Source organism: Mauremys mutica, chromosome 7 (genome assembly GCF_020497125.1).
Source record: "Mauremys mutica isolate MM-2020 ecotype Southern chromosome 7, ASM2049712v1, whole genome shotgun sequence".
Classification (NCBI taxonomy): domain Eukaryota; kingdom Metazoa; phylum Chordata; order Testudines; family Geoemydidae; genus Mauremys; species Mauremys mutica.
Genome location: NC_059078.1, coordinates 64726037 through 64743351, shown reverse-complemented (window position 1 = coordinate 64743351; position 17315 = coordinate 64726037). Strand labels below are relative to the sequence as shown.

Sequence of the window (17315 nt, the reverse complement as noted above, 5' to 3'; positions counted from 1 at the left end):
GCCACTATACTGGGATATTTTTAAGTCCTGACTTGCTGCTTACATCACCATCACGCCACGTGGAACAGCGCACTGCATTTGACGTTGAGATTAGAATGTACATGCAAGAACTGGAATCAGAATTTTCTGACAGATTTCAAGATTTCCAGCGATTTGGCCCAATGCTTTCTTTTCTAATTAAACCTGAACAGTTCAATGAAAGTGACTTGGATTTGTCTGTATTTCAGTGGATGGGTGTTGAAGCTTTCGAAATGCAGCTCATTCAGTTAAAAAGCTCAGAATTGTGGGCATCAAAGTTTGGAGGTGTGCGGAGTGCACTTGAAGCTACCGAGAGAGATCATGGGGCCTCTATTCTGACCTGCTGGACGTCGCTGCCAGTGAAATTTAACTGTTTGAAGAAAATTGCGTTTACAATGCTTTCAGCATTTGGATTCACATACACTGTATCTGTGTGAACAGGTATTTTTACACATGAAATCTGTCCTCTGTCTCTCTCGGAGCCGGTTAACAACTGATCACTCAGAAGCCTGCGTGTAGCTTAAAGTATCCAAGTACGTACCAGACACTGGAAAACTCAGCAAGATAAAGCAAGGGCAAAGATCACACTAAACTGATAAGATCTGAATTTTAATTACATTTTAAATTAAGCTTCTTAAACATTTTAAAAACCTTCTTTACTTTACATACAACAATACTTTAGTTATATATTATAGACTTATAGAAAGAGACCTTCTAAAAACCTTAAAATATATTACTGGCACGCGAAACCTTAAATTAGAGTGAATAATGAAAACTTGGCACACTGCTTCTGAAAGGTTGCTGACCCTTGCTATACACAAAGTACTGGAAACTTGTCACTGTATTTGTGAATAGGCAAAATAAATAAATAAATCCTCTACATATTACAGTGTACCTGTTTTTCCAATCTTAAAACACAACACTTTGAACATCCAACATTTCCTAGGGCCAACAAATCTCCCTACACAATTTGTTGGCCCTAGGAAATGTTGGATGTTCAAACATAGCAAGACTGAATGATATACTGGCTAATTGGGATTTTCCTGCTTTCCTGAAGGCTGAGCATGAAATCCACCATAACTGAAGAGAAAAACTTTGGTTCGCTATTTGAGTTCAGAACACCAAATCTATAGTAACCTATGGAAAGATGGGCTAAAAACAGACTGAGCACAAAATGCCAATAAAATCAACAGTGATAAATGCCTCTGTGTTTTATAGATAAGCTGGGCAATGCTTATAGTATTACCTGTCAAAGAAAACCTATTGACCTCTAGTAAGAGCTCATTGCATGTTTGAACACCAACAACTCCTCTTGATTCCCAGCCAAAGCTTATTGTATCATAACATTGTGATTAAGTAACAACTGTTCCTTTAATTCTCTATCTTACAAAATTTCTATAAGATTTCTAAGAAATTAAGTTAAAATAATAAAAAAAACCCTTCTGAAAATATTTAAGGCTGCTACACATCCTTCTAAAATGGAGGGAGTTCCATGATTCATAAGTTAATACTATGCATATTTGTGATGGACTTCAAATAGGATGAAGATCTGGCCCTAACCAAACATATATTTAGACTTATGAATTATAAACACATTTATGCATTAAAACTAAATATTCTAGATTCAGTTCCTTATTTTCTTACCTATATTAACTCAATGGGACTATGAGCATGTATAAAAGTTACCTACATGGATAAATGGCTCAGGATTGGGGCCTACGTGTAAAGCCTAGTCTTACTGCAACATTAAAGATTGGGAAAGCAAGCATTCAAATCAGGAAATGCTGAAAGGTTTAACTGCCAAAATGTTAACATGGCCACATAGCATATTTTATGATATAGATTAAATAACAAGTACTAATATACAGGGTCACATTTAACAAGGAAAACAGGAATAGAAATGATTACATACTTACAATGTGACAGAGTTAACAAACAGAATTTCCTGACTTTGGAGCACTTGATATTTTTATCTTAATGTTGCATAAATACTAGCTTTTTCATTTAATTTACATAAGCTTTTTAAGAGGAAAAAGCTCTGCTAAATTGCTTTAAAGATGCCTTAGCGCATCTATTGAAATTTAAATACTCCTTGATGTTGCTACTGCATTTGAAAACACATTCTTGACTGATGCATCCAGCCCAAGATGAAGTGGCCTTAACTGAAGCATCATTAACTCAATAGGGCTTACCTAAGGTGGTCTGAACGCTTGAATCTTTAAAAACACATCCAACCTTAACTGTAGTGTTCCTAATAAAGGATCCCATAAGCAACATGCCCTTAACAGAGGTGGTCTTAAAAACACTGGGAAAAATGAATGGAAAATTCTAATATTCATGCCTGAATATGCCAAATTTCATCAGTCATAACTTTAAAAATACTGAAGTGTCTTTCTTCAAACTGGGATTGTTTTTCTTTCCGCTACTAAAACCATAAAACAGGACAAGTTTAAAGTTTGTAGCTTCAGCTGTTTTTTAATTATGCAAATATTTCAATTGAAAAGTGTGTTTTCCACTGCTGAATTGATTGTGCTCAGATTTTCCAAAAGATTTTCCCTTGGGCCGATCCCAGACATAAAATGTGTCTGACCAAAAGCAATTTGTTTAACAGTGTCATGAGCAGCCCTGAAAAGGAAGTACATTTCACAGCATTTGATACTGACAAATGTTACAGTGCACATATAGATATGACATATATCCATACCCATATATAATTAATTTACATACACAAATCATGTCACCCTCCAATGAACTACTCATGATAATGTGATAGTTTTTTAAATAGGACACAGGAACAATACATAATGTCAAAATACTACTGCTAAAAATCACCATCCTCTCTTGTTACTCTGTACCTGCTTCATCTACCTTGATACATCTAATTTAAACCCCCAACAGCCCTTTTCTACCTACTCATTTTCTCATAAACCTCTCCCAGACTCTATACCCATTCCAGTCCTTTCTTCTTAGTTCTCCTTTTGTTCCCTATTTCTCTTGACTCTCTACTTTTTCCCCATACTACCCCCTACCATTAAACAATCTTTTTCTTATAGACTATCCCTACCTTAAAATCTCTCTTAACACACTCTTTTTGCCTAGCTTTCCATTGATGACCAACAACTCTGCCTGCTTATACTCTCTGGACTCATCCTTTAATTTGTTGCATTGCAACCATCTGATGTCAACTGTAAACTTCTTGAGGGATGGACATTAAAATGTAAGATTCTTGAGGAAGGGACCTGTCTAAAGCTCTGGTAAGCTTTATGGCAGTTTATAAGTAAGAGTAAACCTGACAGACAATAATGATAAGCAACCATTTTAGGACAGAAAGTGAAGAATAACACATCCAGTGGAATTGCAGGGGGAATTTCACAGTTTTATAGATGTTTCATAGAGTTTAAGCTAGAAGTGACCATTAGATCATCTAGTCTGATTTCCTCTATATCACAGGCCATCAATTTTCACTCAGATGCCCCTTTAGTAAACCCAAAGACCTTAGTTTGGACTAAAGCATTTCAGTATTCAGGAGATTAACCTGTATACCTCCGGGAGAGAATGGAAGAAACCAAGGTGCCAGCAAAGCCCAAGGCCCCTGCAATGTCAGGGAATTGATTAGGTGAGATATGCCTAGATGATCCCAACAGCTTTCTTGCTGCCCCAAGCGGCGGGGAAAAACAAAACAAAACAAAAAAAAGCCGCGATCGGCAGCACTTCAGCAGCAGCTCTATCGCGCCGCTTTATTCTTCGGTGGCAATTCGGTGGCCGGTCCTTCTCTCCAAGAGGGACTGAGGGACCCGCCGCCAAATTGCCGGACGTGCCGCCCCTTTCCGTTGGCTGCCCCAAGCACCTGCTTCCTGCGTTGGTGCCTGGAGCCGGCCCTGCCAACAGGTGAGCCACACACCATGCTGCAGAAGAAGGTAAAAATCCCCCAAGGTCCCAGACACTGTGATCTGGGGGAAAATTCTTTCCTGACCCCAAATCTATCAGTAACGTTGAACTTAAGCATGTCAGCAAAATACACCAGCCAGACATCTAAAAAGAGGATTCTCATTAGTACCTCAGAGTACCAGTCAATCCTGTCTAGTGTCCTATCTCCAGCTACAGCCAATCTCTGATGCTTTAGAGGAAGGCAAACAAATATATTACACAGAATATATATAGCCAATTGTGCATCAGCAGGAAAAAAATTCCATTTAAGCAAGCATCATGTATTTCCCCAAGCTGGATGTGTTACAGAATCTTTAATAAACTCAAAGAGTTATTTTTACTATTCAACTACAAGAGGTGGTACCAAGACCTGCAGCTGATGTATTTAGGCCTAGTTCCATTGACTTCAATGAAGCTAGGCCATTTTACATTAGCTGTCCCACAATGTACAAATATGTGCAGAAGCAAATCAGATATTTAAAAAAAAAATCCTGGAATATTGCCCCACAGGCTCTTGACTGGAAGCGAGAAGGAACCTACAAGGACTTTAGGTGTTAGAGACATAAACCAATCAATCATAAATTTAGTATTGGATACAGTTGAAGAGAGAATTTATGTAGATGTGTTTTCTAAAGAGCCCCCCCCCTTTCTATTTATTGGCAGAGAAGTAAAATTCCTTCTAGTCTTTTACCAAGCAAGTTACTAGGTGGAGAGCACATGAATCTACATGTAAGTCTGCTGTCAGACTAATGGGAAAGTAACTACTGAGGCATGACATGTGACAGGAGATCCAGTTAGTACTGATTAGGGATGTAAATATCATTTTAAAAGTTAACTGTGTAAACGATTAAAATTATATCATTTAACCGGTTAACCAATTAAAGGGAGAGGGGCTGGGATGGGGCTGCTCCAGCTGGCACAGCCCGGGGCTGGGGTCAGCTGGCTGGCGTGGCTGTGGCTGGAGTCGGCCGGCCAGGAGCTGGGGTCAGCGGTGCGGATGGGGCTGCTCTGGCTAGCCCAGGGCTGGCGGTTAACAGTTAGGGTGGGTTAACTGTAAGACTAATACTTACTGGTTAACCATTTAATATTTTACATACCTAGTACTGATGTGCCTTCTCAGAACCCTGTCTCCCAGACATTTATATGATTTATGATGGAATTTTTGAAGAATAGCCACCCCCATCCCCCAGGCAGGGCTGAAATCTGTGAAGAAGCTGGAACTACTCATCATTGCCAAATGAGCTCCAGCCCCTGCCAAAATGGGTTATTTGCAAAGGAATCGAGAGAGTTGGCAGCACTGGTATTGTGAAGGACCTGGAGTGTGATTCTCAAGAACTGGAGAGTCTTGGCGAGATCTGTTCCACAGTGCTGGAACCTCATGAATTTATTGTAAGTAACTCAATTTTAATGCTGCTGGAACCAGTCTGGTGATGCTACAAGAAGCTCCAGCCTTCATGTAATTTATAGCCTTGCCAAGGGGAAACCCGCCTCTGACTGGCCAACTACTCTGCCTCCTGTGGAATAGCAGCCAACCAGAGCAGCTGCAGGCAGCCCTCCCCCACCCATCAGGAGCAGAGAGGAGTTTTGGGTAGGGGAGAAGGGAAGAAGGAACAGCGGATACCATTTTCACAACAGGGAGGGGACAGAAAGATCAGTCACTTATGAGGCCTCTGCTCCCCTCTCCCCTCTTCTGAAAAATAGGTCAGCTCTCTAACGTCAGGCCTTGGAACAAAAAGAGGACCCCCCCCAGATCTGGGAGAGGGGAATGAAAAGCCCTGGACCTATAGGAGGGGCAGAATTGTACTGATGTGTGGCTGGCAATCGACGTTGATGAGAGGGCTGGGGGGACACACAATTAACTGCAGAGCTGAAGGAGAGGCAGATGTGGGGCTGGTGGGGGCAGACACACTTACTTAGAATTTTGGGGTTTGAGGAGAAGCTGGAAGCTCCACACTATCAGGTAGCATTTAATAGAACTCTGTGTAACTGAGCATAGTTGGGTCTTGTTGTAAGAGCCCAAATCACCTTGAACAGTCTTGTTTGTTCCATGTTTGTACAACGCCTAGTACAAGGGGGGCCTGGTCCATGATTGAGGCTCCTAGGCACTAAAATAATACCAATAAAATAATAATAATAATACTCCATAAATTTGGGAGAGCTGACAAAGAACAGTTACTAACCTGTTCTGTAGTTGTGCTTCAAGATGTGTTGCACATGTGCATTCCACTTTTGGTGTTGGAAACTTTTTCTCTTCGTGGTACCTGTTGGGAGGCAAGAGCTCCCCCTCCTGCTGCGCACCACTGCCTTTTATACCTGCATGCAGAGCTGCCACTAGCCCCCCCTCAGTTCCTTCTTGCTGGAACTCCAACGTAGAGGGGCAGGAGGGTAGGTCATGGAATGGACATGTACAACACATCTCGAAGAACAACAGTTACAGAACAGGCTAGTAACCATTTCTTCTTGTTCGGGTGATTGTGATGTACATTCCACTCTTGGTGACTCACAAGCTGTAAGAACAGAAGGTGGGATCAGTGTATATTTCAATAAAGATTGGAAAACAACTTGTCCAATCCTAGCTACGTCTCTGGAGTCTTGAGCCACAGCATAGTGGGAAGCAAATGTGTGAACCAAGAACCAGGTTGCTGCTCTATAAACATCTGCAATTGGAACTTGTGCCAGAAAGGCTGCTGAGGCTGACTGCAACCTTACTGAATGTGCTGTGACTCTGTCAGGTAGAGCAACGTTAGCCAAGTCATAGCATGTGCTTATACAGGATGTGATCAAGAAAGAAATCCTCTGGATGGACACTGATTGACTTTTTATTCTGTCCGTCACTGCTATGACCAGCTGGGAGGATTTACAAAAGTGCCTGGCTCTGTCTAGGTAAAACACTAATGCTCTACTGATGTCCAAGGTATGGAATTGCTCTTCTTCCCTGCTCATATGTGGCTTTGGATAAAATACTGGCAAATAAACTTTCTGGTTGATGTGGAAAGAAAAAAACACCTTTGGGGGACACTTTGGATGAGGATGTAGGTAAACTGTGTCCTTAAAAGGGATCATGTATGGAGGCCCCAACATTAACGCCTGCAGCTCCCCTACTTTTATGGCAGAGGCAATGGCCACCAAAAATTTCACCTTCATTGACAGATGCAGCAGAGAGCAGGTAGCCAACAGTTCAATCAGGGAATCCATAAGTCTTGACAATACTAAGTGTAGATCCCAGGGGGAAATGAAGTCTTGCACCGGTTGGTATAATTTAACTAAGCCTTTAAAAAAACCTTATGGATTGGACAAAATAGAGTGACTGTCCATTTTAGAGTGGAATGCTGAAGTAGCTGCCAGATGTACCTTGATTGAATTAACTGTTAAACCTTGGTGTTTCAGGTATAAGTAGTAGTCCAGGATATGTTTAACAGAAGAATTGGTCAGTGACACTCTGTCCTGGTAAGATCATATGGAAAAATGTTTCCATTTAGATAGGTAAGTAGCTCTTGTAGAAGGCTTTTTACTATTTAGCAGGATCTCGTGAACATCTTTTGATCAGGTCTATTCTCTAGTGTCTAGCCATGGAGCATCCATATAGTTAAGTGAAGGGATTGTAGGCTTGGGTGGAGTAGGTGACCATGATCCTGAGAGATTAGGTTCAAGTCTATTGGAAGTGAAATTGGAAGTGTCACTGATAGCTCCAGGAAAATGGAGAACCAGTACTGATGGGCTCATGTGGAGGCTACAAGTCTGACTTTGGCGCAGTCCTGTCTTTTTTAGTAATACCCTATGAATATGCAGAGCTGGGAGAAAACAAAGGAGCCTACCTGACCACATCAGTAAAAAGGCATCTACTATAGAACCTTGGCTGTGATTCCCTAGGGAGCAGAATTGCTGACACTTTTTGTTGGACTTTGCCCCAAACAGGTCTACTTGGGAAAACCCCCACCACTGGAATATGTATCTAACCACATCTGAGCGAAGAAACGACTCAAATGATCTGCTCAGGTGGTCTGCTAGGTCATTCTGTACCCTGGCAAGTAAGATGCTTCTAGCTCTATCGTGCTGGCATTGCAGAGCTCCCAGAGTAGAGTTACTTCTTGACAGAGAGGAGAAGAGCGGGCTCCTCCCTGCTTGTTGAGGTAAAACATTGCTACCATGTTGTCTGTGAGGACTAATAGCCTGTTTCCCCTGATCAGTGATAGAAATACTTGGCACACCAGTCTGACAGCTTTCAGTTCTCTGACACTGATGTATAAAGCTAAGTTCTTTGAGGACCACAGACCCTGAAACCGTACAGAACCCAGGTGGGCTATCTGACCATGGTGGGGCTGATCCAGTCAGGGCCGGGGGACTGGTGCAAAGAGCCTGGCAATGGGCAGAGCGATGCCATCATTGCTGGTTTGCCCTTGGATGGGACCGAGGCCTGCCTGTCCAAGAAGCAGCCAACTGGGTATCGGAGTTTGAATCACTGGTGGACAGGGCAGTGGTGCTGAGGGATCAGACTCATGTAAGGAAGGAGACACAGGCACTAAGAGACAGATTTCTTGCCACTGCAAACTCCTCTGGAGTAGTCTGCACTGAGATGGTCTCTTGTCTTGGTGCTGAAGAAGTTGATGGTGCCACTTACGGCATTGGTCTTGACATTGCTTGTTGTGGCACCGGAGCTGACTGAGCCAATTTAGGCACTGATTTGGAGGTTTCAGGTGCAATCTCCATGACTCCTTCTTGCTCCTCTTACCAGACTTCGACAGTGAAGACACTGCCCTGGTCGGGGCTCTGGAAGTTTTGTATTTCTTCCTCAGTACAGGCAAGGGATACTGGTGCCAGGATTATGCTAAAGCTGGAGGTGTGCTTCTCACTGAAGTTGCAGCACTGAGTCAGATAGGGATGACTCCAGTGGTGGCCTGAGTGCTGCCTCCATCAGCAGGAATTTCAGCCTTGCCTCCCTATCCTTCTTCACCCTAGGCTTGAACTCCCTGCAAATCTGGCACTGGTCCTTTGTGTGAGCTTCCTCCAAGCACTTCAGGCAGCTATTGTGCAGGTTGCTCACTGGCATAGGTCTCGAGCAAGAAGTGCATGCGGGCAGCGGTCACTACCAAGTCCTTCCCCTGCATTAGGATCTCGTGGGACTCGCTGAGCATCATTTCCAAGAGCACCTTTCTCATATACATTGATTAGGTTGAGAGAGGTCTGATAGTTGCCCCCTGGAAAGAGACCTCTGCTAAATATATAAGGTAGCATTTCTTTTCTTCAGTCAATAAAGCAACCTCCACAGCTGCAGAGCTTCCTTTGGGCAACAACTAAAAGGCTCATTTTGATTGAATCAGGCATACTTCTGGATCAATACCTGCATTAGCAAAATGAGGCAACCTGGACATTTTAACTGTCAGGATTCACTGCCACTAGCTCATATGATAGTATGTACAAAAAATTACTCCACTATATATTAATGGATGCAATCTGATATCTCAACTAAATCAAGAGCATTGCCTCGTCTGTTCTCAAGTGGGAGAACTTTCAAATAAACCAAATGTTGAAAAACCATCAAACCAGTCCCACAAATATTTATGATAATAAACCCAAAACACATTGTACAATTACTTTCACAGAAAAACCTAGTAAAGTCATTTGTATATCTCCAACTTTTATTATTTATGGACAGCAAATAGTGACTATGAATAACTTTGTTTTTCTAGAGGCCACAATTTTGTTTATTCAACTTTCTGCTTTCATTTTGGTCTGCTTTTCATAATGTGATCAATACTGAAAGGTATCACCGAATGTCTTGTTTTTATGCATGAAAGCTTGCAGTAATACCTAGAGTTAAGGTTGCCTAACACTTTCAAAAATAAGGGCTTGTCTAACGTGATGAAATTTATTGGCAGTACTATGCTGGTATAGTATAGTTCTGCTGGTAAATTTCCCCAAGTACACAATCCCTAAATCCCTGTGTTCAGTTGCTTATAACTTTGCCTAACTTGAACCATTTTGGCTGACATTTTTCTTGTGCCATGTGTGTGCCTTTGAAAGTTTCAGCAAAAATGGTTCAGTTTCTGAGAACGTTAGGGGAAAAAGTGGTGTTTTGCCAAGGTTAATTCTTACAGTCATTATGTTGAGAAGCTCCATGCTTTGGAGCAAATGTGAAATTTGGTGGAGTTGTTCCCCCTTGCAACAGAGAGATACACCTTTTGTTGTCCCCCATGAATATGCAACCATATCACAGCCAAGTGAGAAGCCAATGAAAATTGTCATTTGCACATGCTCATTAGAGTGTTGTTAGAGGCTGGCATCTCAATTCAGTCTGCTTCACCCGCACACAGTGCCCTGAGCATGCTGTAGGCCAGAACTCAACAAAACTTTCCCTGTAATTTCTCCTGCCAGCCTGGCAGCTGGAGTCCATTGTGGTAAAGGAGACTAGAACTGATAGCAGGTGCCCCCCAAAGCTCCTGTGGATGAAGGTGGTAAATTTTTCCCATGTTGGCATAAAGAGAATTCAAGGACACTTTAAGTGATCTGTTCAATAACTGTTTCAGGACGGTTAATGGCAGCAAGGGAAGAAGTAGCAGAGTCTGTTGCATGGATGCTGAAGTCCTGAGATAGGGTGGGAGAAATTATTTTTTTCATGTTTATATTTCTTTTAGGCATCTCTCTTTGACCTAGTAACCAGGAAGTTCCTTTTGTCATGCTCAGCTGGTCAAAACCTGACAAAAGGTTATTTAATTGCAGTCTAAAGTAGGAGCTCTCCACTAGCATGTTCAAACCCATGGCTGGCTAACTGCCTCCTTTTCCTTGCAAGTATTCTTATAACGTCTGACCAAACTCTTCCTGAATATCTGATCTCTTCAGAAGGGCATTAGATTAAACTGCACCACAACTGGCCCCTGTGAACATGTATTAATTGTCTTTTATGCAGTAAAGAAGAGAGGCTTGATTTGTATACTCAGATATTGTTCGGTGCAGTAATCTTTCCAATGATCTTTTACAAACACTCTACAATGCAGGGTTTAAAACACAACGAGCCCTAATTAGTGTTGGAATAACTGTGTTAGCACTGCCCTATGCCATTCTGTGGTGCCACTATATGCTAAATCAAAGGACACATTTTCCTTCTATCCTTCATTACTAGTTTAAAGCTAGGAGGTGGGAAAAGGCTGATCCATATTCAAGGACGGGTGAGTGGGGGGAACAATAACAAATTGGTATCTCTTTTGAGAATTGCCCCACAGGCCAAGCATTTTTATGTTCTTAATCATTATTAAATGACTTAACATGACACACAGAGCCTGGCAAATGATTGCATCCTGACATGAGAACGAATTACAAATGAAATGAAAGATCAAGCTGTATTAGAGGACTGCCTCTGGGAAATGAAAATCTTTAATTCTCTTTTATTATTGACATTTATTTGGCTGCCATGAATAACAACATAGCAAAGAGATTCAGCTATGCTTGTGCATTGAATAGTTTATCCCAGGGCTCAAAACTGCCTTAACATTTATCATGTTTGCTTTTGTAGCTGACACCGCTGCATACCCTCTCTATCCATCTTGCATTTATCATGCATACTAAGTGCATTCTCTAATTTAAGTTCATTTTCATAGGGAACAAACAGCTAAGATTAGCAAGTGTCAGTTCTCAAATAAGCTCCCAGTTGTAAAAATATCAAAGAATGGATTAATGGATTTGTTAACAACTCCAGTTTAAAGAATAAAATAAATACACAGTGAAAATTAAATAAGAGTAGAGGAGGGTTACATGTCAGATTTAGGTTTACCACCATTATTACTAACTCATGTATAAAAACATTTTTATTGCTATTTCTCAGCCAACCGTACAAAGCTCAAGTGGAGCATCTCCATATGGACCGTTCAAAAACTGCAGTGATTTTCCGGAAGCAAAGCTGTCATGCTTGCAAGACAAGACAGACATATCCAACTCTGAACCTGTGTTGTTTGAAAGCAGTTTGTGGCTAACAAATTATGGGAAGAAATAATCTAAAAAACAGAAATAATTTAGATTTCTCCTAAGAACAAGCTGTAAGGTAGTGACATATTTACTTGGAGCCCGATCCTGCAGTCCTAGCCTCACAGCTAGCCTAGCACTCAATACCTAAGAGAACCAGACCCTTAATTAATACCTTACCTTATGCAGGAACTAATGACTAAAATGGCTTGCAATAGCACGTGGCAGTAATTGTATTATTTAATCTAGGAAGTATAGGTGGACAAATTAAAGCGCCCGCTAAAAGGCAGGCAGTCATGTTTGTAATGCTTAAATCTGTGTGTTCCATATCATTTCAAACAGCAGAAGCCACTCATATCCCAGCTAGAACACCTTTTTCCACCTATTCCTTTGAGAATGGAAGAGCAGGCAACTGAGAAAAGCTAGAAGTGAGACTTTCTGTTCAAAGCAAAAAAGACTGGAAATTCACTTAGTGCTGGATTTCACTTCCTCATTTTCACAATTGCTTAAATGCACTATACTGTTGCAGCAGCTGTTCCCAACAAGTATAGCGTGTTCTTGTTTGCAGCAAAGATGCCTTTGCAGATAAAATCTGAAGTCATAAGAAGCAGAGTAAAAACAATGTTTTAGAAATGTTTTAGATCTGTGTTATAAAAGTAATTTAAGATATCCATAACTAAGCTGTTAGACATTCCTGTGAAATAATAACTTCTGACAGTTAGGACATTTAAGGGGTTAAAAATATGAGAAACATTTATTAAGATAAAACCAGGGAAAGACAAGTACTTTGAATACAATTTGACAGTGATAATTTGTAAAACTAATACATGTTTTAATACGTATATATTCTGTATAACAATACAGCTTAAAAAAGGTACCTGTAGCCATTATAGTGTCCTCTTTCCCTTGGGTGAAGACTACAATTCGTTGCCTGTTAGGGTTCACCTTTGGCAGGGCTTGTGTCTTCTGGGCTATCTCTTTAATATCTTCCGTCTATTAATAGAAAGAGAGAAAAAATTCTTGTAACCAGCACAGCAGACCTGTGAAAGATTAGGACTTTATTAGCAGATCAAAGATTTATCCTCTTACGATTAGATAATAAAATAGACTTCACTGTCTGTTGAGAAAGATTTTTAAGAGGAAGAATACTTCATTCTCTTAAAGGTTTATGTAGTATCAAGAGGCCATTGGCTATAATCTTGGAAGTGATACTGGAGCTATACCAATTGCTATAATGCAGAGCCTAATGAAAGAATTACACAGCATTTCTTAATTGGCAATTTCTATTGATTTTCCATGCTTTGGCTAAATTCTAACCTTATCCCCCATAATATTAAAAATAAAATGGGGAAGAGAATAACTCAGAAAATCTCAGGGCTTGATCCTCTTCCAATGTACAGCGGTTTTACACTGGTGTAACAGCACTGATTCAGTGGAATTACGGCTGATTTACACCAGTGCAATTCAAGGAGAATCAGGCCCTTGCTGTTTCTCTAAACACTTTCAAGGGACTACAAATCTCCACACCATATTGTATATATGTAGGAACATAGAAATTGCCAGATTGAATCAGACTAGTGGTCCATTCATTCCAGTATCCTATCTCCGATAGTGGCCAGTATAAGATGCTTCATTTAGATGCAAGAAACCCAGTAATTGACAATTACGGAATGACCAGCCTTTAGGAATCCTTCCTAATCCCATCTGTTGGTGGTTGTCCTATGGGCTGAAGCACAAGAGTTTCTATTCCTATTTTTTAAAATCTTATCTAATGTAAATGTTCTCATTATCCACATAAAGGTCTAATCATTTTTTTAATGCTAAAGTACTGAGCTTTTGGTCTCAAAGATATTCTACGTCAATGAATTCCACCAGTTAATGTGTTAAAAGTATTTCCTTTCATCAGTTACAAAATATGTTGCCTTTCAATTTCACAGAATGCCCCTTTGTATCTAAATTATGAGAGCATCAATAACAAAATGAACATGCTTTCTCTGTGCCATTCATTATGTTCCTTCTTATTTATATCTAGGTGTGAAAGGATTAAATTTCTATCGGTAAATGTCAATTTCACCATACACATACAAACCAATGAAAAGATATTGCCATTAATAATAATAGAAAATTACAGGAAGGCAAAGTAAGAAAAATGCTGCTTTAGAACTTATTAGAGTTTGATTTAAGGATATGTACTATACTACGCAGTATATTTATTATAAAATCATGAATGGTATGGAGAAAGTGAATAAGGAAGTGTTATTTACTTCACATAACTCAAGCACTGGGGATAACACAACAAATTAATAGGCAGCAGGTTTAAAACAAACAAAAGGAAGTACTTCTTCACACAATGCACAGTCAACCTGTGGATCTCACTGCCAGAAGATGTTGTGAAGGACAAAACTATAACGGGCTTCAAAAAAGAATTAGATATGTTAATGAAGGATAGATCCATCAATGGGTATTAGCCAAAATGGTCAAGGATACAATGCCATGCTCTTGGTGTCCCTAGCCTCGACTGCCAGAAGTTGGCAAACAGAAGGAGTTTGCCTGGGATCCCTCTGAACAGAGGTACGCTAAGTGCTGCAGTAGGGGGACTGCGCTGGTGAGTATCTGAGTGTCTGTTGGGGGCGCAGTTTGGCAGTTTGACCGTGTGCTTGATTATTTGATTGCTTGTTTGACCAGTGTGACCTGGGCGTGCTTTGTTCCAGCTGGGCCTGACTGTTATAAAAAGGCAGTCAGCTGCGAACCAGCTGAGCAGCGAACAGCAGAGGGGCAAACAGAAGGAGTTTGCCTGGAGAGAGCCTACTGAGGCCCCCCCTCGCAGGTTTCGCTGAGTAGCGTCTGTCACAAGTAAGGAAGCTCTTAGAAGGAAAAGACTATGGATGCTGAGCGATCCGCTGTTGTGACCTGCACAGGATGCGCCATGTTCGTCTTCCTTCCACAGGATAGGAGCGACTTTGTCTGTACAAAATGCAAGCTGATCTCCATATTGGAAGAGAAGATTCAAGGTCTGGAGAAACGAATATCAACCCTGTGTTCCATAAAAGAAAATGAGGATTTCCTGGATAGACGTCAGGATCAGCTTCAGCGGGCACAATGTTCTGAAGATTCAGAGCAGGCTACGCAGAGGGGACAGAAGGCCAGTGAGGATAATTGGCGGCATGTGACTTCCAGAAGAGGAAAGAGTACCAGAAACGTCCATGTACCAGTAACACAGATGCAGGTGAGCAACCGTTTTCATGTTCTCTCCGCAGGTACTAGTGCAGAGGGTGGAGTGGATGATACATCTGAGGGAACAGAGCAGAAGGAGACTCCACTGATTGGAAGGCATGAGATGCGCCGTCCTAAGGATGGCGGTTCCACGACCACCACTCCCAAGAGGAGGAGGAGGGTGGTGGTGGTCGGGGACTCTCTCCTCAGGGGGACTGAGTCATCTATCTGCCGCCCTGACCGGGAAAACCGAGAGGTGTGCTGCTTGCCAGGGGCTAGGATTCACAATGTGACGGAGAGACTGCCGAGACTCATCAAGCCCTCAGATCGCTACCCCTTCCTGCTTCTCCACGTGGGCACCAATGATACTGCCAAGAATGACCTTGAGCGTATCACTGCAGAATACGTGGCTCTGGGAAGAAGGATAAAGGAGTTTGAGGCGCAAGTGGTGTTCTCGTCTATCCTCCCTGTGGCAGGAAAAGGCCAGGGTAGAGACCGTCGAATCGTGGAAATCAACGAATGGCTACGCAGATGGTGTCAGAGAGAAGGGTTTGGATTCTTTGACCATGGGATGGTCTTCCAAGAAGAAGGATTGCTAGGCAGAGACGGGCTCCACCTCACGAAGAGAGGGAAGAGCATCTTTGCAAGCAGGCTGGCTAACCTAGTGAGGAGGGCTTTAAACTAGGTTCACCGGGGGAAGGAGACCAAAGCCCCGAGGTAAGTGGGGAAGTGGGATATCGGGAGAAAGCACAAGTAGGTGAGTGCAAGAGGGGAGGGCTCCAGCCCCACACTGGGACACTAGGACGATCAGTGAGTTATCTTACATGCCTATACACAAATGCAAGAAGCCTGGGGAACAAGCAGGGAGAACTAGAAGTCCTGGCACAGTCAAGGAATTATGATGTAACTGGAATAACAGAGACTTGGTGGGATAACTCACATGATTGGAGTACTGTCATGGATGGATATAAACTGTTCAGGAAGGATAGGCAGGGCAGAAAAGGTGGGGGAGTTGCGTTGTATGTGAGAGAGCAGTATGACTGCTCAGAGCTCCAGTATGAAACTGCAGAAAAACCTGAGAGTCTCTGGATTAAATTCAGAAGTATGAACAACAAGGGTGATGTCGTGGTGGGAGTCTGCTACAGACCACCAGACCAGGGGGATGAGGTGGACGAGGCTTTCTTCCAGCAACTAACAGAAGTTGCTAGATCACAGGCCCTGGTTCTCATGGGTGACTTTAATCACCCTGATATCTGCTGGGAGAGCAATACAGCAGTGCACAGACAATCCAGGAAGTTTCTGGAAAGTGTAGGGGACAATTTCCTGGTGCAAGTGCTGGAGGAACCAACTAGGGGAAAAGCTCTTCTTGACCTGCTGCTCACAAACAGGGAAGAAATAGTAGAGGAAGCAATAGTGGATGGGAACCTGGGAGGCAGTGACCATGAGATGGTTGAGTTCAGGATCCTGATACAAGGAAGAAAGGAGAGCAGTAGAACAGAGACCCTGGACTTCAGAAAAGCAGACTTCGACTCCCTCAGGGAACTGATGGGCAAGGTCCCCTGGGAGAATAACATGACGGGGAAAGGAGTCGAGGAAAGCTGACTGTATTTTAAAGAATCCTTATTGAGATTGCAGGAACAAACCATCCCGATGTGTAGGAAGAAAAGTAAATATGGCAGGCGACCAGCTTGGCTTAACAGTGAAATCCTTGCTCGTCTTAAACACAAAAAAACAGCTTACAAGAAGTGGAAGATTGGACAAATAACCAGGGAGGAGTATAAAAGTATCGCTCAGGCATGCAGGAGTGAAATTAGGAAGGCCAAATCACGCTTGGAGTTGCAGCTAGCCAGAGATGTTAGGAGTAACAAGAACGGTTTCTTCAGGTATGTTAGCAACAAGAAGAAAGTCAAGGAAAGTGTGGGCCCCTTGCTGAATGAGGGAGGGAACCTAGTGACAGAGGATGTGGAGAAAGCTAGTGTACTCAATGCTTTTTTTGCCTCTGTCTTCACAGACAAGGTCAGCTCCCAGACAGCTGCACTCTGCAGCACGGTATGGGGAGGAGGTGACCAGCTCTCTGTGGAGAAAGAAGTAGTTCGGGACTATTTAGAAAAGCTGGACGAGCACAAGTCTATGGGGCCGGATGCACTGCATCCGAGGGTGCTAAAGGAGTTGGCCGATGAGATTGCAGAGCCATTGGCCATTAT

General features: G+C 42.2%; 1 protein-coding gene across 7 annotated transcripts in view; it reads right to left on the bottom strand.

Moving 5' to 3' along the window:
* The window catches only part of ADK (adenosine kinase), a 566325-nt gene that overhangs the window by 50639 nt on the left and 498371 nt on the right, over positions 1–17315 (bottom strand). For all 7 annotated transcript variants that reach the window (XM_045025033.1, XM_045025027.1, XM_045025030.1 and 4 more), the window contains one exon: positions 12777–12891. In XM_045025033.1, coding sequence (XP_044880968.1) covers positions 12777–12891 — 115 coding nt within the window. The remainder of the gene's footprint in view (positions 1–12776; positions 12892–17315) is intronic.